This window comes from Microtus oregoni, unplaced genomic scaffold, assembly GCF_018167655.1.
Source record: "Microtus oregoni isolate MIOR12 unplaced genomic scaffold, Mior012 000006F_ref0000085, whole genome shotgun sequence".
Classification (NCBI taxonomy): domain Eukaryota; kingdom Metazoa; phylum Chordata; class Mammalia; order Rodentia; family Cricetidae; genus Microtus; species Microtus oregoni.
The window spans coordinates 21,304,912-21,325,458 of NW_024543065.1; the positions used below are offsets into that span (position 1 = coordinate 21,304,912).

The 20,547-nt window shown below is 42.1% G+C and overlaps 1 protein-coding gene across 2 annotated transcripts; it reads right to left on the reverse strand.

Annotated features, from left to right (window-relative positions):
- Positions 1 to 2,361: 2,361 nt before the first annotated feature.
- On the reverse strand, positions 2,362 to 20,261 carry Rwdd1 (RWD domain containing 1). Of its 2 annotated transcripts, XM_041653966.1 has the most exons (7): positions 20,000 to 20,259; positions 14,208 to 14,273; positions 9,050 to 9,180; positions 6,617 to 6,760; positions 5,875 to 6,007; positions 5,360 to 5,422; positions 2,364 to 2,677 (listed from the first exon to the last, which is right to left on the reverse strand). In XM_041653966.1, the coding sequence occupies exons 1-7, from the start codon at positions 20,070 to 20,072 to the stop codon at positions 2,556 to 2,558; spliced, it is 732 nt and encodes a 243-aa protein (XP_041509900.1). In that variant the 5' UTR covers positions 20,073 to 20,259; the 3' UTR covers positions 2,364 to 2,555. The 2 variants fall into 2 exon arrangements, with proteins under 2 accessions (XP_041509901.1, XP_041509900.1); XM_041653967.1 differs by lacking the exon at positions 5,360 to 5,422 and having other exon boundaries at positions 2,362 to 2,677; positions 20,000 to 20,261.
- Positions 20,262 to 20,547: the final 286 nt, after the last annotated feature.

Genomic DNA, 20,547 nt, shown 5'->3' on the forward strand with positions numbered 1-20,547 from the left:
AAGAAAATTGGGATCTTGGGGGTGGGGTGGGATGGGGGTAAGGGAAGATGGGGAGAGAAAAGGGAGAAGGGGAGGATGGGGGGAACTTGGGGAAAAAGGAGGATTGGGATAAAGGAAGGTTGGATAGGGGAGCACGGAAACACAATTATTAGTTAAGGGAGCCACCTTAGGGTTGGCAAGAGACTTGAACCTAGAGTGGCTCCCAGGTGCCCAAGCCGAGGTCCCCAGTTAGTTCCTTGGGCAGCTGAGGATAGGGAACCTGAAATGACCCTAGCCTATAGCAATATTGACGAATATCTTGCATATCACCATAGAACCTTCATCTGGTGATGGATGGAGATAGAGACAGAGACCCACACTGGAGCACTGGACTGAGCTCCCAAGGTCCCAATGAGGAGCAGAAGGAGGGAGAACATGAGCAAAGAAGTCGGGACCACGAGGGGTGCACCCACCCACTGAGACAGTGGAGTTGATCTACTGGGAGCTCACCAAGACCAGCTGGAATGTGACTGAAAAAGCATGGGTTAAAACTGGACTCTCTGAACATGGCGAACAATGAGGTCTGATGAGACGCCAAGGACAATGGCATGGGGTTTTGATCCTACGCAATGTGCTGGCTTTGTGGGAGCCTAGCCAGTTTGGATGTTCACCTTCCTAGATTTGGACAGAGGGGGGAGGACCTAGGACTTACCACAGGGCAGGGAACCCTGATTGCTCTTAGGACTGGAGAGGGAGGGGGAAGAGGAATAGGAGGAGGGGGAGAAGGGTTGGAGGAGGGGGAAAAAGGTGGGAGGAGGGGGAGGGAAATGGGAGGCTGGGAGGAGGTGGAAACTTGTTTTTTTTTTTCTTCCTTTTCTCAATAAAAAAAATTGTTCAAAAAAAATATCTAATAATCTTGAAAATCATCAGAAGGGAGAGACTCCTAGGCACATCAAGGTCAGAGACCTGACCTTGGACAAGTATTCTTTGTTTTTTCATAATCTTATTTGAACAGATTCTTCCAGGTTCCAAGGCTCTTTTAAGGAAAAAGAAATGCTCATATAATACAAATTTTTGGTTCTCTCTACATAGAAATGCTAAAAGTTATTGCAGCCACCTGTCATCAAGGTCAATCAAAAAATCCTCAAACAGTATTAAATTCCATAACGATAGTTTAATCTTAAGTAGTTTGATTTTAGTCATAAGTCTCACTCCAAAAATATCTGTGAGACTGATATTGCATTTGTGGGTATATGTCACGTATTTATGACTGGAGGTAGCTACCTGGAATAGCACAAGCAATTCCCACTAGGGTCAATGATGGAGGAAGGTCATTGGCTAATAAAGGAACTGCCCTGGCCCATTTTATTGGTTAGAAGATAGGTGGGAGGAGTAAACAGAACAGAACACTGGGAGGAAGAGGAAGTGAGCTCAGTCTCGACAGCTCTCCTCTCTGGAGCAGACGCCTGAGAGAGACGCCATGCTCCTGGCTCCTGGGCAGAGGCACGCTAAGAAGCTCCGACCCAGGATGGACATAGGCTAGAATCTTCCCGGTAAGACCGGTGCTACACAGATGATTAGAAATGGGCTAAATTAATATGTGAGAATTAGCCTAGAAGAGGTTAGATAGAAATGGGCCAAGCGGTGTTTAAAAGAATACAGTGTCCGTGTAATTATTTCGGGGCATAAGCTAGCCGAGCAGGCAGCCGGGGTGCTGGGGACGCAGCCCCGCCGTGCCCCTATTACTACAGGTCAAGTCATCCTTCTAAAACTGTAGTGAATTGATAGTATTCACGAAGTCTGGCTCTCTTACCTGATGCCCCAACCAACCATCTTAATTCAATACAAAGATGGCATCCCATATACATGTATCTGGATTTATTTCTCTTTTAAGTAATGAATAATCCCAATAGACCCTTTGGACTAGTTAACTGGCAGGGAAAACACCAACAGGGCAGTGTTCATCAGAAATGTGGGTTAGAATACCTCTGGAACTGCTATAAAGAGACTGAACTATTCTGAAGTCAGACTGGGACCCAGTTTGTGGATCTAACCTGAGAAGAGCTCAGGGTGTAGACCTCAAAATCCTCAAATACTACCACTGCTATAATAAAGTCTATTTTAGTCCTCCCTATATAATATTTGAGCTCCTAATTTTTTTAAGACTCAAAATGGTGCCCAGAGTCCAGGTTATTTTTCTATTCACGGGAGTCTTCTTGTAAGACACTTGCAACCCAAACTAACTGTTGACTCCAACACAGAAATCCTGGGTACTCCAATTTCTCATTTGTAAACCCACACACAACAGTAGTATCCTATGTGTTAAAGTGAAGGGCTCTCTTCAACACTAAATGACTTTAAATATTTAGACTGATCATCAATGAGAGGAAGCAAACATTTTATATTTGAAATTTTATGGGCAGTTTATTAAGGTCAATGTTGAAAGCTATCAGAAGAATATTCTCCTGAAAAATATGTTTTTTTCTTAGAAAAAAACGAAAGAAAGATCCAAACCCCTCTCAGTATAGCCACAGATGCTGTGGCGGTCACGCCTCTCTGGAATCAGGGACAGTCTGTCAGTCTGAGGAGTCACTTCCTGCAGCAACAGGATTGTAGTCGGGATCATCATCACCATCCTCCAGTTCCAAGTCATCCATTTCCTGGAACAAGGACTCATCCACTTCCACGTTGTTCCCAGCTGTGAAGAGCAAGACAGCCTCGCCTTAAACTCCAGAGACACGCCCACTGTGAACTCCCAGGAAAACACGCCCACCTTGGACTCCCAGGCTACCAGTGAAAATCTTTCCAAACTAAGTTATCAGCAGAGACTTTGACAATAGAAGAGCAACTTCAGGCTTCATGGTCATAGTCTAAAGTCTCACTGTTTTAAGAAAAGGCTCATAGAATATTTAATGACAATGAAGCATGTCTTTTACATGGTGGACGATCACTGAGATCAACCCCACAGATCATCTATCTAATCTAGTGATAGTTGATCATTCAAGCACTTCTTAACTTTCTGTCAGATACAACTTGCCTTATACACTTGCCTACTTCCCTTTCTATACAACAGATGGCAAAGGCTCTCATGCCTACGTCTATGTCTAAGCACTGGCCAGGCTCTGCCTCAGCACCAAACCCTGTGACGGCCTGAGTCAGATATAGTAGAGTAACACAGCACTCCCCAGTCTGTGCAAATGGTATCTTATCTTCCTTCCCTCTGGGAGTGTAGCTTACTCACATTCAATCCAATAAGAATATAAAGAGAGCTTTGAGTAGTTCAGACCTAAAACTAGACTATACCAAGTCCAGGCCAAAGAACAACTGACTTGGAGGTAGTGAAGGTTTCTCAAATATCGTAGGGGTACACCTGAATCCACTAAGAACATAAGGGTCAGTGTGAAGCAGTTCTAGAAGTACAGAAAAGGCAGAAGGAAAAAGTAAGATCTTGACACTTCTATTTAGCAGACAAGATTCTTGAGGGAAAATACCTTGAAGTAACACAGGCAAGGCCAGACTGAGAGACACTGTGTTTTTTTTTTCCCTATCGAAGAATTTTAAAGTTTTATGGTTAAATATAAGTTTCACCGTCTCAGAACCAGAGCAGGAAATATAGAATGTTTCAGAGGCTGGAGAGATGGTAAGAGCACTGGCTGCCCTTCCAGGGGATCAAGATTCAATCCCAAATACCCATATGGTGGCTCGCAACCCTCTCCAGTTTCAGGAGATGTGGTGCCCTCTTCTGGACTCCATGGCAACTAAGCACACATACAGTAAAACACATATGCAGTCAAATACTCATACACATAAAATAAACAAACCTTTAAAAGAAAAAGGAGAAAGAGATTCAGAGAAATTATTTAGATAGCTACAATAAAAGTTCATGTAAAAATAATAAAGCCTTCAAATAAGAGAAGGAGATAGCTGGGAGACATTTCCAAGGTAGACTCAACAATTGAGGTAGACTCAATTTTCTTTGGGAAATCTAGAGATAAAGAGAAATCCTTACCTAAGAGAAGAAGAAAGCAGTCAAGAATAACTGAAGACAAGCATGTTGGAACACGCTTCTAATCCAAGCACTTGAGAGGCACAGGCAGGAGGATCTAAGTTCAAGGCCAGCCTGGTCTACGTAGTAAGTTCCAAGCCAGCCACTGCCATACAGTTGAGACACTATGGAGGAGGGAAGAAAAAGAGAAGGGAAGGAAAAGTAAAGATAATAAAGTTTCTATAGCACAAGGGAATGAGATGAGGCTTTGGAGAGCTGGAAATCCTCAAGAAAACAAAAAAGAATATCCCACTGATTTCTGACTTTCTTTGTTGTCTTGAGAGTCTCACTCTGTAGCCTAGACAGGCCTGCAACTCACAGTGCAGAACAGTATAGATGGTGAGCCTCCATGCCCAGCTTTGGGTTTCGTTTTTAAGATCATAAAAATAAAAATCTTGACCTATCTGCTAGAGAAGATTTGAGGAAAAAGAAATATTGAGGGCTGGCAGTGTAGCTCAATGACAGTGTTTACTTGCATACACAAGGCCTGGGGTTCAGTTCTTAACACCAGAAACAGAGTGAGTGCCAGTAAGTACTCCATGAGGTCAGGAAGAATGGCTTAGCCGTGAGCCACATCAACAGTGCCTAAGCTTCTCCAGCACACAATCAGCACACAATGTTTGAGAGGCCAAACCTAGAAAAACTCCAAATGACAGGAGACATAAGATAAAGAGACCTACAACCCTAAGAAGGTGCTACTCCTGCGGCCAAGTAGGACCAAGCATGGAGGCCAGTCTAAAAACACAAGCAAGCCATCAGCTGCGAGAGGCCAGGCAATGGTCCAGTTTGCTGGACCACTATGCTCTTTGCCGTGAGCATAGTGACAAGAAGGACAGCACAGTAAGCATCTCAGGATGGGTAGCTGGTAGACGCAGAGAGAACAAAGGAGGTAGGGGGAGGAGCAAGTGAGGAGAGCACAGGGACAAGATGCCCAACAGCTGCAAAAGCAGGAGGAAGGGCCCTGCCAGCAGAGAAAGCGAGGAGTTTCACATCTGGGGCTTCTCCACACCGGGAGCAGATCGTGGATTTGGTTCTTTAACGTCTAATATAGAGTTTTGAGGAAAACGTCCCCTGAACTATGCTGCCCAGTTTTCCAGTTGATAGAGGCTCATGTACTATGAGAATGCCACTGAGAAAACTTGAAAACACACATTGCTAGACAAGTTAACATTTAGATAGAGTGTATAAATTGATCATCTACTACAACTTATCTTTAGAATGTGATTTTTCACAGGTTTGGCAGGATAACTTCACACTCAATACAAATATAATTTGCTTTTCATGGAATAAGAAGATGATGTGTTACATCCATGAGGAAGTCTAACAGTATCTTACCGTCCTCCAGGAACTGGATATCAGATGTGTCAAGATTATGATCTGTTTCAAATAACTGTTTCCCTAAAAGAAATAAATATGCTTAATTCAAAAGGGATAGTATTCCTTCATTCCCTACAACCACTTAAAAGGGTACGAGCTCAATAAAAGAAATCTGGACATCTGTATTTCTGGGAATTTCAATAAATTTATGGATTGTGCAGTAGCTTAGAAGTTAGGACCTGTATTCACACTAAAACAGAAAAAATGAAAAACCAAAGCTCCTCAGGCCTGGAAGACTATGGGTTTGGTTCTCTCACTCTGAAGGCTTTTGATCCTCAATATTCTTATTCCAGGATCCAGAATACAAAACAAGACTCGCCAATTACCCAACAAAGATATACAACAAACGGTGGCTATGAAATGTGGGTGACGAGACAACGTTTGTCATGGCAACCTGTCCTGGTCATCTTTGCTGTCAGGGACGGCACAGCTGCAGGGTGGCAGAAGTCACTATGCCAGAGAGGCACCCATACCACTCAGTTTGTTCTTTCCTGCTTGTTCTTCTTCTTTCATCCGCTTCTTTTTAATTTCCAGGAGTTCTGCATCAAATTTGGCTTTCCAACTCAAGAAATTCTCAATCGTAACAGGAGTGCCATGGAACAGTTTCTTAGGAAACAAAAGACGCAAGCATCATACCAATGAGGCAGTCATTTAACAAACATAGCAAAGGTCTTTGTCTCCCAGACGCACAACCACCGAGGTGAAGAACACTAACGACTCCACCTGCACTAGCTCTCTTTAGTTTCAGCAGCTTACTCTGGAAAAGGCAATTATTCTTCTTCTAAATATCAAAAAAAAAAAATTAAGATAATATGCAATATACTTACTGTACTCGTCATAGCTACTTACTATTAAGCAAAGTTCTTGGTTTTAATATATTTTGGATAAACATCAATTTATAACACTGCCATCACTTTTTTACTTTACTCGAGCTTGGTGCTGGTCTGTGTAATTAGGAACTCAGGACATTCTGATTTACAATACAAGAATGATTTACAATTCTTGGTCTTACATGAGTGAGCTTTATCAATCTGTCACTTGTTACTCACATGTCATCAACCACTCCAAGTTAAATTTACTTTTTAGTTCACTATTTTGACTTCCAAAAAGCCAGTTACTAAATAAAATAATCAGAAAAAAAGAAAAGCTAAATATCAAACAAGCCGACTAAGAGATGTAAAAAAAAAAAAAGAACCATTAGATTTCCAAGTATACCTTCTCTGCTTCTTCTGCTTCTTTTTCTTTCTGTTTCTTTTCTTCCTCTCTTCTGGTTTTTATCTGATCGACTATCTCATTTAACTTTTCCTGAACGGCTGTCACAAGGGTGAAGATCATCACCATGCCGAGATTCTCCTCAGCCTGTATAAAACAGAGAGGTAGCAAGAAACACACTTCTCAGGAAAGAAAATCCTGTCCGAAGTACCAATGTTAAGTATAATAATTAGAACCCATGTTTAGAAGATGATCCCTTGTTCAGTTATACCACATAGTTGGGTAAGTGAACATTTAAAACTGGAGTACGGAGTCAGAAGCAGTAGCCTGTAAAACCCAGCACTTGTGAGATGGAAACAGAAGGATCAGAAATGCTTGGCTACATAGGGAGTTCAAGGCCACCCTGGGCTATATGGCCCTTGTCTTTAATGACTATGCCATAGACATAGGAAACAAGGAGGTATTGTCCTAAAATATGTCAATACAGACTTCCAACAAAAACTAGTAGGAAGGATAAAGCAGTGTCATTTCTTAACGATTAAGAGAATTTCAAGAAGACATTATGATTCTAAGCATATATATGTCCAGAACACAGGCAGGTACACGCAATTTTATAAAACGAATACTATTAGATGTAACATCGAAGACTAATCCCAGCACAACAGAGTGGATGACTGCAATACCCCAAAGAGTTATGAGCTGCCATGTGGGTGCTGAGAATCGAACCCATGTCCCAAGCAAGAGCAGTAAGTACTCTGAAGTGCTGAGCCCGCCTTGCCAGGCCCCTTAGCTCTTTCTGTTGGTTAGTTGGCTAAGAGTCCATCCTGTTTATCTTTTCAAAGGTCCATTTATAGTTTTGTTGGTTCTTTGTTTTTTTTTTTTCCATTTCATTCATTTTGGCCATACATTGAACAATTTCTTTCAGTCTACTGATTTGGGGTTTAAATCCTTCCATTTCTATAGCTTTGAGGTATCTTTAAGTTATTTGAGATCTTGCTTATTTCTTAATGTAGTTATCTACATTAACATAAATTTCCTTCTTTGGACTGTTCTCATTGTATTCCATAGGATCTGGTGTGCTGTGTTTTCATTTTCATTTGTTCCCAGGAATGTTTTATTCCCCTCTTGACTATCATTGTACTATGAGTGTACTGTTTAATCTCTATGCATTTGTGCATGCTCTAGAATTTCTCTTGCTGGAATTATTTCGGTTTTCCTGTATATTCTGAGACTTGAACTACATGCTAATATATGATCTGTTTTAGGTTAAGTTCTTCAGTGTTTGGATGGAATGTTATATCTACGGTATCATTTAATTTAGGTATTTCTCTGTAACTCCAGTTCCAGGGGGCCCAATGCCCTCGGCTGGTCTTCATAGGCACCAAGTATACACACCGTGCACATGTATACGTACATACGGTGTAGCACGGTAAACCTGGTCAAATGAGGATGATTGCAGAGATCCAGACCCTAATGGAGAACCTACTATTACTGTTTTGTTAAAGGTTGTATCGTTCAACAGTCTTCTAAGTATGTATGTTTGTACTTATGGATTAATGCTGTTTCCAACCTTGGAGAGAACCAGAACTGCTCAAAATCCTGAAAATAGTGACTGCTGACTCCTCATCCCGAAATGGCACACGTATATCAGTCCATCCTATCACCCAAAGTTCAGAGAATGTCATGGAAGAAGGTGTGGAAAACTAAGAGCCAGAGGCTAGGGAGGTGTTCTGAGTCTTCTAGGCATGACACAGTCATTGTGGTCATGAGTTCACTATAGCTGTGGAAACATACACAAGGCTCGCATTGGGTCAAACCTGGCAAAATTCCAACAGTGAAGGTAGAGGACACCAGCCCCACCCTTAGCTGAAAAGCCATGGGCAGCTGACAGCTTCTATGGAAGGAGTCATTTTTCTTTGGGCATAGCCGATGGGGGTTGCCCATGCTCCAGTAAATGGTCTCTAGCCAAGCAAATATTGATTATTTAAAGGAAGGGCTGGAGAGATGGCTCACTGAGGTTAAAAGCACAAACTGCGCTTTCAGAAGATGAGAGTACAGTTCCCAGCCCCAGCACCAGACAGTCACAACTGCCTGTAACTCGGGCGTCCAACACCCAGAAGGCGCCTGTACCCCACCTGAACACAGACTCACCTAGAGACACACATACTTAAAAATAAACCTTAAAAACAACAACAAAAAAGGAAGAACAGTATATGAGGATGGATGGGAGGAGTTTTGCTGAGGGAAGGTCTGGAGGTAACATTATATACACACACATGAAATTCTCCTGCCTTTTTCAAAGATACCTTGTGGTTGTATATCATCAATTCTGATTGGTCAATGTACTATTTACATATATTTAAAAACATTTTCTAGCCATCATTTAATATTAAGATCAATAAAATATGCTACTATAAAGCCAAATTATTTCCTTACCTGCAATGCCAGTAATTTTAAAATATCTGAGACATCATTATCTTCTAGATTTTCCTGGGAGAATATTTCATAAAGGGGAGCTTCATCGGGGTATTTTTCACTATATGTAAACTTGAGAGTAGTCTGGACAGCTAAGGCATAAGATAAAAGTTTAATGGAAACACATTAAAAGTATTAAAAAAAATAGTGTTTCTATTGAGTCAATAATTTATAACATTAATGAAAAGTAGAACAACAGAATTACTAATTTAAACAACAACCTCAAAGAGATGAATCGAACAAATAAGGGAAAGAAATCCTTTTCTGCCTGTGATACACATTTATCACCTAGTGGCATTTTATTATACTGTATTTCAGAGGACAGACAATATCCATTTAAAAAAATCCTGGCAAACAAAATCTTAATTAAAAATATTAGCTTTTGCATGTACTCCTTTGTGGGAGCCTAGCCTGTTTGGATGCTCACCTTCCTAGACCTGGATGGAGGGGGGAGGACCTTGGACTTCCCACAGGGCAGGGAACCCTGACTGCTCTTCAGACTGGAGAGGGAGGGGGAGGGGAGTGGGGAGTGAGGGGAGGGGAGGGAAAAGGGAGGCAGCGAGGAGGCAGAAATTTTTAATAAAAAAATATATATTAGCTTTTATGTATTTATTTATTTATTCTTTTTTATTTGTTTGTTTGTTTGTTTGTTTTCCGAAACAGGGTTTCTCTGTGTAGCCTTGGGTATAGATCAGGCTGACCTCTAACTACTACTGTCTCACGTTCAGCCTTTACTAGAGGAAGTTCCTGACTGCAGAGGACTTAGATGTAGGCTGATTCATATTCCAAAGGCACAATAATAGGATGCTGCTAAATGCATAGGTAGGTGACACATTTTTTCACTGGGCAGTTTGAAAGGTTAGCTGGGAATTTTTGAGCTAGACTCTTCTACACTAATATTTTAACTTTGTGGATTATGCCAAGTTACAAACTTGCCATTTAAGAATGCAAGTCTTTATTTTGTTTATTTGTTTTTCTAGACAGTTTCTTTGCAAAACAGTCCTGGTTGTCCTGGAACTTGCTCTGTAGACCAGGCTGGCCTCGAACTTACAGAGATCCGCCTACCTGCGCCTCTTGAGTGCTGGGATTAAAGGTGTGCCACCACCAACTGGCTAAGAGTGCAATTCTTCTGAGTGCACTAGTGCAAGGTAAACACTGCAGCCCAGCACATGGGTGCTCTGGTCACAGACAGCTTGGAGGCAGTCAAAAATGATAACCCTTTGTAATTTTATCTAGGGTCTTTTATTTAGAGTTTATCATTCCTGTTATTCACTGTTTTATTTTTACAACCTAGTGATTAAAAATATATTCATTTGCTTTGTATGAAGAGGTGTCCCACAAAGCACATGCGGAGACCAGAGAACTTACAGATGTTGATTCTCCCACCACGTAGGTTTTGGGAATCGAACTGAGGTTGCCAGACTTAGCAGCAAGTGCCCTTTCTCTCTGATGAGCTCCACAACCCACTGCTTATGATGAAGTAATTCAAATCCATGTTGCTTTCAATTCGAAGGCTAAAGCCTACAGGACTGATTTTGCTTTAATCTTCATGTTAAATATCATTATATGGGTCTCCTGTACAACTCCACAAGCTGAGCACTAAGGAGGTTGACCTATGCCGATCATAAATTTCAGAACAGCCGTTGGGCTACACAGCAAGACCCTACATCTAAAGAATTTTTTTTTTTTAATTTTGATCAGATTAGGTAAGTTTTAAAAAGCACAAACAAATCTTAGTTGGGAACACAGGCTGCTCGGTGGCAGAATGCTTGCCTATGTGTGTGTTCATGGCCTTCATTCAGTCCCAGTACTGTAAATAAAAAGCATTTGAGAGGCAGGCAAAAGGACTGAGTGTGCAAGGCCAGCATGGGTCATACAGGTAGATCCTGTCTGGGACCTAGACGCAAGGTCTCGTATGTACCAGGTAATACCACTGTATTACAGACTTCAGCCCAATAACAACATCCTGAAAACCAGTAACTGCTAAGACATTAAAATCACAAAAAGCAAATTAACACATAAAATTCACCACAGTCTAGTGTGGGAAGTCCTTCTGTATATGTGTTGCTTTTATTGGTTAATGAATAAAGCTGCTTTCAGTCAATGGCATAGCAAAGGAAAGCCAGATGGGAAATCCAAACAGAGATGTAGAGAGAGAGTAGGTGGAGTTAGTGAGACACCACGTAGCCACCCCAGGAGACTGCGCCAGAACCTTACCAAGAAACCATGAGCCTTGTCGTAAAATATAAAATAATAGAAATGGATTACCTTAAGATATAAGAGCTAGCTGAAATATGCTTAAGCCATTCACCAACAGTATTGCAAATAATACAGTTTCTGGGTGATTATTTCAGGTCTGGGCGGCTGGGAACAAACAAGCAGCCTCCACCAACAACAGTCAGCATATGAGCATCTACTTCTACTCTCTGGAGTTCTAGAATTTATTCTTTCCATGAGCATTATCCAAGATTGTTCTTAAAGACACAGTGTAAACAACTGCAATAAACTTTATTTTGCAGATACATTAAAATGCACTTAACTCTTTTAAGTAGTTAAGTTCTTTGTTTATTTTTGATTAGGTACTTTCGTTGACTAGGTATATTTATGCCTGCTATAGTTTCAATGACCAGAATTCAAAATCACCTTTCCTCAGTCTCCTAAATGATAGAACTATAAGCATGTATTACTATACCTACTAAAAAGTATAAGCTTTAAAACAAAAACAAAAAAACTTACTGCTTCTAATATAAGCAATACCAGGTATCCATTATAGAAAAGTATGATAGCCTTGATTCTACGCATATCATTGGATCATTTCACTATATGCAAACTTACTAAATCAGAACTTAATAGTAACTATTTGCCAACTATCTATAACTATCTACCAATCCAAAGTCAGACTGAAAGGCTAGAGATAGCCCATGGAAAAGCACTTGCCGTACAAGTGAGAGGACTAAATGCCTGGAATCCACATAAAAGCACAGTAAAATAACACACATGGAATTTCAATGACAAGATGGCAGGTAGACACAGGACAACCTCCCAAAGTTCACAGGCCAGGCAAAGCAAAGACTAGATCCCTTCTTCTAGCCTCTACAGAGAGCAAGCATGTACACTTACATACAAGAATATAAACACTCATATACATAAAATAATAATAAATACTAAAAAAATAAAAACCAAAAAAAGGGGAATTAAGATTGAAGAAACAAAATGTATAAAGACATAACTACAATCTCGAGCCTAACAGGTACATCATCACAATTTCTTCAATATTAAAATAAGCAAACTTCCCTAAGTAGGTCATCACTTACTGGTTAAAATAGAACTGTTATTATTGTAACATCCCATGTATCTGATATTTTCCTTATAATCATATCCCTTAAGTAGAAATGCAGATAGGGTTATTTTCTTACATCCCCTGTTCCGCAGTCTAACAAGGGTAAATGTCCCCTGCTCCGTGATCTAACACATGTAAATGTCTACATCCCCTGCTCCGTGATCTAACACATGTAAATGTCAACATCCCCTGCTCCATGACCTAACACATGTAAATGTCTACATCCCCTGCTCCGTGACCTAACACATGTAAATGTTTACATCCCCTGCTCTGTGATCTAACACATGTAAATGTCTACAACCCCTGCTCTGTGATCTAACACATGTAAATGTCTACATCCCCTGCCCCATGACCTAACACATGTAAATGTCTACATCCCCTGCTCCGTGATCTAACACACGTAAATGTCTACATTCCCTGCTCTGTGATCTAACAGATCTCTTGGACTAATCTAAACAGCATATTTCTCTATTCACCAACACTGAAAAAACCTACTGGAGGAGATGAAATATCTTCAAGTTAATTTGTCTTAAGGACTAGTGAGACTAATTTTTAAGTAACCATTTATAATGCCATGGCTAGAATCTATGTTTCAATTCCCTGTTTACTCTTTTACTAATCAGTTCATTAAAATGAAGTATAAGCCCAGCACTCAGGAGGCAGAGGCAAGCAGATCTCTGTAAGCTCGAGGCTAGCCTGGTCTACAAAGCAAGTAAGTTCCAGGACAGCCAGGGTTCTTACATAAGGAAACCCTATCTCAGAATAAATTTAAATAAATAAATAAAATGACACATAGGCACAAAAACAACATGACCTAGGCACCGTTTCAAGCCATTTTTTTAAATTAAGATGAACTACACACAACTATTATTACAGGAGTGTTATTAGCTTCCAATGAAGGCACTGTTCAGAATATGAGAATGACCTCCAGAAACTTTAGTAAGAAAATGAAATTTCGGTCTCAATGAGCATCACCACGCCATTCTACATGCATACAAACTGGTTTACATGGTAAAGTGATGCTGAGGAGATGGGGGTCGGGGGGAGGCTTAGAGCAGTATTTATTTGAAACTTCAATGAATGTACTAACATTGTAGAAAGTTATATATAGAAGTACAAAAAAGTAACTGTATCAACCTCAATGGAATGAAAGATTGCAAAATATTGTGATGTGAAACTCATTTTCGATGATTAAAAAACATACCATTTTCAAGCGGTCACTAGAACTGACTGACTCCTCCCAAGAGAACTCTGTCACCACCGGAGATAAACATTCTTGAGACTGTCAACTTAATCATAACTTTTAAAATTACTATATTAACTGACTTAGACCAAAAATGGATAACCTTCATATTATCACCAAGCTTAACTTATTTAGTTTACTAATTTTAAAGGTGTTTTATTATGGGAAGTAATGATGAGAAGATAGGTGTACATAACAGCAAATGCTCAATAAATAATCTACACTTCCAAAAAAAATAGCATCATTGGAGAAGCAGAAGTCACTTGACAAAATGCTTTGAACACAAATTGCCTTCTTTTCATCTGCTGTACTATTAACCTAAAGGCTTCGCTTCTAAACATGCAGCATACTGTGCCAGATGCTGAAGCCTGGGCTGTCTCTGCCTCCAGCAGCCACACCTACACAGCAAACAGAGGCCACAAGCACACAGCAACAGTGCCTCAGCAGCTCTGCAGCTGCACTGCCCTGCAGTGACTGCAGAGGGAGCAAAGTTCCTGTAGAGCCCAGAAAAATTAGAATAATTTCACCATGCTTACTTTCATCGTTTTCTCCAGCCTCTGATGTCACAGTGATGGTGAAGCTGGGTGGGCTTTCTGATAATACTGCAAGAAAACACACAGAGCAGTTATCAGGATGCTTCCCGCAGCAGACACTTCCAGCAATTTATTGCTGTTCAGCACTAGAAATTCATACCTCACCTGTATTTTCATTTCAACAAATACAGACTAACAGAACACTAAAATGATAAACTCACTATTTCGACCAGGAGTAATCTTAATCTGAAAAGAAGTACTTTTAGTTAAATACCTCTCTAATCAATTAAATATTAAGTCATTTGTATTGTATTCCAAAATCTATCAGTATATAAAAAATGTATTAATGCATTCCAAAAACATCACAAACAGAATGGTAAATAAAAACTTTAGAATTTTTTTCACCAACCACTACCCACAGATATTCATGTTATAATGGTTTACTATATTATCTTGTTATTTTCTACATGTTTAAATGAAGTCAAATCTAATCTTTCCAACAGAATGAGCCTTTACCATCTTTCACACAATTATACTAGAAGTTAGATAAGAATGTGAACATCACTGGGTGGTGGTGCACGCCTTTAATCCCAGCCCTCAGAAGGCAGAGACAGGCCAATCTCTGAATTCGAGGCAAGTCTGGTCTACAAAGTGAGTTCCAGGACAGTCAAGGCTACATAGAGAAACTCTGTCTCAAAAACACAAAAAACAAAAAAAAGAATCTAAACATCAAATTACTTAAAACCTACTAAGGCCGGACAATGTTAAGTCAACATTTACACAGACGAGGAGCTTTCAGAGACTACTTTAGAACACGTCTAATAACATCTGTCGATCATCTATCTACTCCCACGCAAGAGTATTATAAAATGCTATAAGGAACCCCAGATCTTGCCCAGCGTGTTATGGAAAGTGAGCAAATACTGACTTACTGGACATAACAAAGGAAACATTAAAAACCAAGTGAGAAGTAAGCAGGAAGCCGCTAACTGCAGGGGTGCTTACAGCACCTCAACTTCACCCACCCCGGGGACGCACTGACTTCGCAAGGCTGCCAGCAGCTGTGTGAACTCTGGAGACCACAGGTCACTCAAGAAGCCACCATGGAGACCACACGGCTTTAATCTGCCCAGGCACTAAAACCACCGCAGACACACATTATCAGTAATGTTTTTAAGGCCCTCATTGTGCCTCGGGTTTTGACTGATGATGTCTAAGAAAACTCAAAAGCAGTTTGCCCAAACGACGAAGCACTCTCCCTGTACTGTACATGACAGTCTCAGACAACACACCCCTTCTTAAAAAGAGGCACTGGAACATTCTTATAAGCTCCCAAAGAGGAGCTGTTACTGATCTTAAATGTTTATTACAATACATTACATATGATCCATAATTCTTCCTTAGCATTAACACATCACAAAATGTAAAGACTGTGACACAGAAATAAATGATGCACCAACCAACAAGGATTCAGGGAAGCTACCAGCCTGGCAGATGGCCATGCTGACTGAGTACCACACTGTACTTGTGTTGTGTTATGCAGTTAAGCCAAAATCCTTTAAATCCAATACCAAGACCATGGGTTTAGAGTCTTAACAACAGTCCACCAAATTTAAAACATTAAACACAAAACAATTTACCTTATATACCACTAAAAAAGGCTGCCAATTAAACTATGATACATAAGTTTTTGTGTCAATCACGTTCAAATATAAGACGTGCATCTCAGAAACAGTTACACACATCATCACCTTCAGGCTACAGATGTGGACACAGAGCCTTCACACCAATTACCTACATACAGTACTGCAGCTATAAGTGGCAAGACACACAGGCCTTCACTGCAAAAGGAAAAAACCACCTCATTTCCAGGTGATAAATTTCAGGGACATTATCTGAATGAGGTTGAAAGCCACGAATGGTACATTAGCAAGCAGAGACAAAGAAGGAGGAAGCGCGTGAGGGTGGCCAAGGACAAGGGCTCAGAAGCTAAGAACTTTTAGAAGAACTATGTTTTCTGTAGGATGGACATGTCAGTGGGCTAGTGAAAGGACATTTCACAGTGTGATCCCAGACAGCAACAGTTTCAGCAGCTGGCACTGTGTCTCTGCGCAGGACACTACATCCAGCAAGAGCGCACAGGATAGGAGGCAAACGAAACCAGGCAACTTGTACAATCAATCAGACAAGGATAATGAGGTCTGAACTAGGACGGGAGCCATGGGAACAGCAGGAAATTAAGATGGTGATGACAGGCCGACTTTGCAGCTGTGAATATAGTGCCACCAAACCAAATACAGAAGTAATCAGACATGGTATATTTCAAAGAGAGGGAAACCTGCAGAGGTGAGGAGTGGGCAATCACAAACAAGCAAAGAGGAGAACCAAACAAGGCCTTAATTCAATTTGGATCTTCTGGTAATAGCTGAAGCTACCAGGCTATGGAGATCAGTAGAATTAGATTAATAAGACCTAAAATTAGAGAGACAAGATAAAAGGCAAAGGCCAACAGCAGCTTTGTAAGGAATCCTTAATTTGGAGAAAAAAGTGAAAGGAAGAAAACTGTCAGAGAGTAAAAGTGGCAGCCACAGAAGGCAGTAACAAACAATATATAAGCGTTACACAAATCACAGGAAAAGTCTCAGGGTGGAAGATAATCCTGCTACCCCGTCAGACCCACCACCATCTCTTGTTCAAAAGCACTGCTGCGGGTTATGTTTTGTGCATGAGTGTGGTGTGTATGTATATATCTGTGTGCTTGTGTGTATGTGTACATGAGTGTGGTGTGTATGTGTATATCTGTATGCTTGTGTGAGCTTATGTGTGTATGTGTACATGAGTGTGGTGTGTATGTGTATATCTGTGTGCTTGTGTGTGCTTATGTGTGTATGTGTGTATCTGTTTGCTTGTGTGTGCTTATGTATGTGTGGTGTGTGCATGACTGTGGTGTGTGTGTCAGTGTGCTTGTGTGTGCTTATGTGGGGGGGGGGGCGTGTGCTCACGCGTGCCCAGGTGTCAAGAAACCTGCAGAGACCACAAAAGGTGTTGGATCCCCTAGAGTTAGAGTTACAGGCAGGTATGGGGCACCTGACATGGGTTTCTAGATAGAGGAGCAAGTGTTCTTAAGCCCTGAGCATCTCCAGCCCAGGATCAAAATACTTTTGAGAAAAGTAGGGGGTTTCTAGGTATAGTGGAAGGAATTAATGAGCAATCAGGAGACGCTAGTTGATTCAGAGAAGACCATGAAATAGATGGAATTGAGAATTTTGTTAAAAACATAATGGAGGTGAAGTCTGAAAAGCTATGCCAACAGACTATACAAACAACCTTGGTTTCTCACAAAAAATAAAACAAAATACCTATTAAATAAATCATATACTTAATAGGAGGTATATCTAGCCTTTCAGAAAGTATTTCTAAAAAATGTGCTTTCAAAATATCATCTCTACTCTTCCTTTATGATACAATCAAAACTGTTGAGTGTTACTGACTTCTATTCAAAGGAGACTGAAGAACACATACAGAATTAAGTCCACTCTTGGTAAAGCACTTGGTTTTGGTTAACTGAAGGCCAACCACTGGCTTTCAAAAGACTACCCACTATAACATATCCTAATGCAGATTTGGAAATAACTAAACTCCACTACCTTAGCAGATCCTAGTCAAGTGAAGCGTTACTGATGGAGAATGGTATCAAGAGAGTACACTTCCTTTGCAAAGCTAGTTGTTAGGAAGGTGGGTCAAAGTGCAACCAAGCTACAGAACAGGCGAAAAGAAACTGCAGTAAGGTGATGGCTCACGGCAAAGGCAACACTGGACTAGCAGGTCATCGCAAATAGAACGGCAGCAAATCTAAGTTTCAGCAAGGTTTGTGGGCCAAAAGTTGACGCTTTGCTATCACACAAGGTCAAGTGTGCCTAACAAATGCTCCTCTCCTAGTTCACAAGTACCCACTTAAAGGTAGGGCAGGTGGGGCAGGGCGAGATCCAGTTCCTTCAGCAGCTGGAACATCTGCCAAATTCAGTCCTAAATGTGATTCAAAACGAAGTGAGACATCTGCAAACTACTGTTCTGGGCAAACCGACATGAGGTAACTTTCTTAAACCTAAGTGTAAGTACGGAAACATAAATGGGACAAGCCGCCAAACAGCAAACCTTAGAGATCCCACAATTTCCAAGATCAAGCACAGAAATATTTTACTTCAAAGTCCTACCTTTTCCCTGAAAGATTTCATAAGAAAACGACCAAGATCAATGCAAAAATCCCTAAGAAGCATAAAATAAGATGTTATATTTATTGCAAAATGTGTACAGATGCGGACAGGAATTATCCACAGGCTCACCTGCTAACTATGGAATAGTTGAATGCATCGAAAGAGTCATAAATTGTCATCTGTTACCTGGCACAGGCCCCTCAAGCACGTGTGTGCATGACCAGAATTTCACATACTACAGTTATGATACTGTTTTAGGACTTAACATATGTCACCTTTGTAAGACGCACAACACAGTAGTTAGCAAAGGGTACCTTCACATCAAAAACAAGAATAGCACACACCTCTGCATTTTTGCTTCTGCCTAAAAGGGTCGTGTTGTGCCTATTCTATTTCTAAAGTACTAGAAAGGTCTGAACATCATGATTAAGATGATCTGGCAACTGACCCTAGTGTTCCATTTCAGTTTGACAGTGACATATAAGGAAGCCAGACTCCATACACACTCACCCGGATAGTGACACCCTCAAACCCCTCTTCCCTCATCCCCTTAACATCCTCAGCACAGCTCACTGCTGGTGCAAGAGAGCATGAACACAACCGGAGCTACACAGGGGTAGGAGAGACATCTGCCTGTTGGCAAAGCAGAACAAAATCTGCTACCATTGCAAGCAGATGATCAAAGGGTGGAGTCAAGAAAAAGCTAAACAATGAGAGACTGGGTTTGGAGTTCAGGAGTTCATGAGTTAAAGCAATATCCCTTCAGCTCTTAATTCAGACAAACAGTGATACTGACAAGACTTGGAGGAAGGGCTGCGGAATATAACCCCACCAAACCAGAGCCTACACGTTCAAACTGGTTTTACCTTGACTAATCTCAAGTCTAAGAAAAGCCATAGATAGGTTATCCACGAAAACAGGCTCACGGGAAAGAATTCTCCTAATAATTGATTACTTTCTCACACATATTTTCTCTGGGTCAAAATCTGCTCTTCCTTCACCTCAGCTGAATCCGGATCCCACACCTAAGTCTGCAGGGTGAAAGAAACAGCTAAGAACTGGGGACCTCTGGCAGGAGGACTCGGAGCACAAGCCACTTGCCTTCCCTGAGCCTCCAGAACCTCGACGAAGTCTAAGACACTGTGCGGTCTCACACCTAAGAGCCACAGCGGCCACGTCGTACATCAGGCATTCTGCAGAATGTCCCGATCATTCTTATACTTAAGCAAAACTGACAAACTCGAGCGTGCTGCTCTCAAAACTCAGCATGTCAACCAGCTGCTGCTCCACAAGAGGGTAAAACGGAGAAAAGAAAGAAAAGAAAAAGACCCTCTGCGACTCTGTCGAAACTCAGGGCACTCCGAGAGTTTGTTTCCGCGTGCTTCGGTGAATCTCGGATGGCTGCAGTTACGCGAAACCAAAGCGCACGGGATGGCTCCAGGGCCTCGGCGGGGCCACCCGGTCCTTCCGATTTCAGGACAGTGGGGAAGGCAGCGGGCAGGGCGCTGGGAACTGAGTCGAGAGCCCGGGAGGGAGGGAGGGCCGCGCGGCCCCGGCCTCCGCCCCAGCCGCCAAAGTCACCTGTGAAGGAGTCGGGATAGATGGACTCCAGAGCCTCCAACTCGTTGCGCTGCTCCTCGCCGTAATCTGTCATCGTGGCCCGCGCTGCTGCCCGTGCATCGGCGCGACACCCCGGAGGCAAGCTGCAGCGGACACGGCGGCCGCCGGCTGCCGGGCGGGCGCACGCGCAGAGTCCGGATGGGAAGGCCTGGCCCCACGCCTGGCCCGGTCTGCAGCGAAACAGCCCGGCTCGGCCGGCCGCCCGAGGCCTGGGTCGGAGTTCGACTCGTCGTGCCTGGACTGCGGGCCGCTGATTCGTTGCCGGACCACGGCCGCTCGGGATTGGCTGGAGCGTGACGGCAAGAGACGGTCGGGCGTTCGGGAAGGACCGGTGAGGGCCTTCGCCCGGGCTCTGCGGGCTTTGGCTGGAGAAGCCGGGCGGAGCGGCATCCTCGTTCTGCGCTCGATATGTCTGGGCTGAAAGTCTGGGTCTCCCGTAGGGGGCGGTGGCGTCGCCGAGGGCGGGGCGCGGAGTCCGTCGGCTTCCGCCTTTCCAGGTCCCAGGCCCA

Excerpts from the sequence above, each read along its gene's own strand:
- Rwdd1 (XM_041653966.1), bottom strand. The coding sequence starts at position 20,072 with ATGACAGATTACGGCGAGGAGCAGCGCAACGAGTTGGAGGCTCTGGAG. Across the intron at positions 9,181-14,207 it reads GGCTGGAGAAAACGATGAAA|CTGTCCAGACTACTCTCAAG; the intron begins GTAAGCATGGTG and ends CTTATGCCTTAG. Across the intron at positions 6,008-6,616 it reads AAGCAGAAGAAGCAGAGAAG|AAACTGTTCCATGGCACTCC; the intron begins GTATACTTGGAA and ends TTGTTTCCTAAG.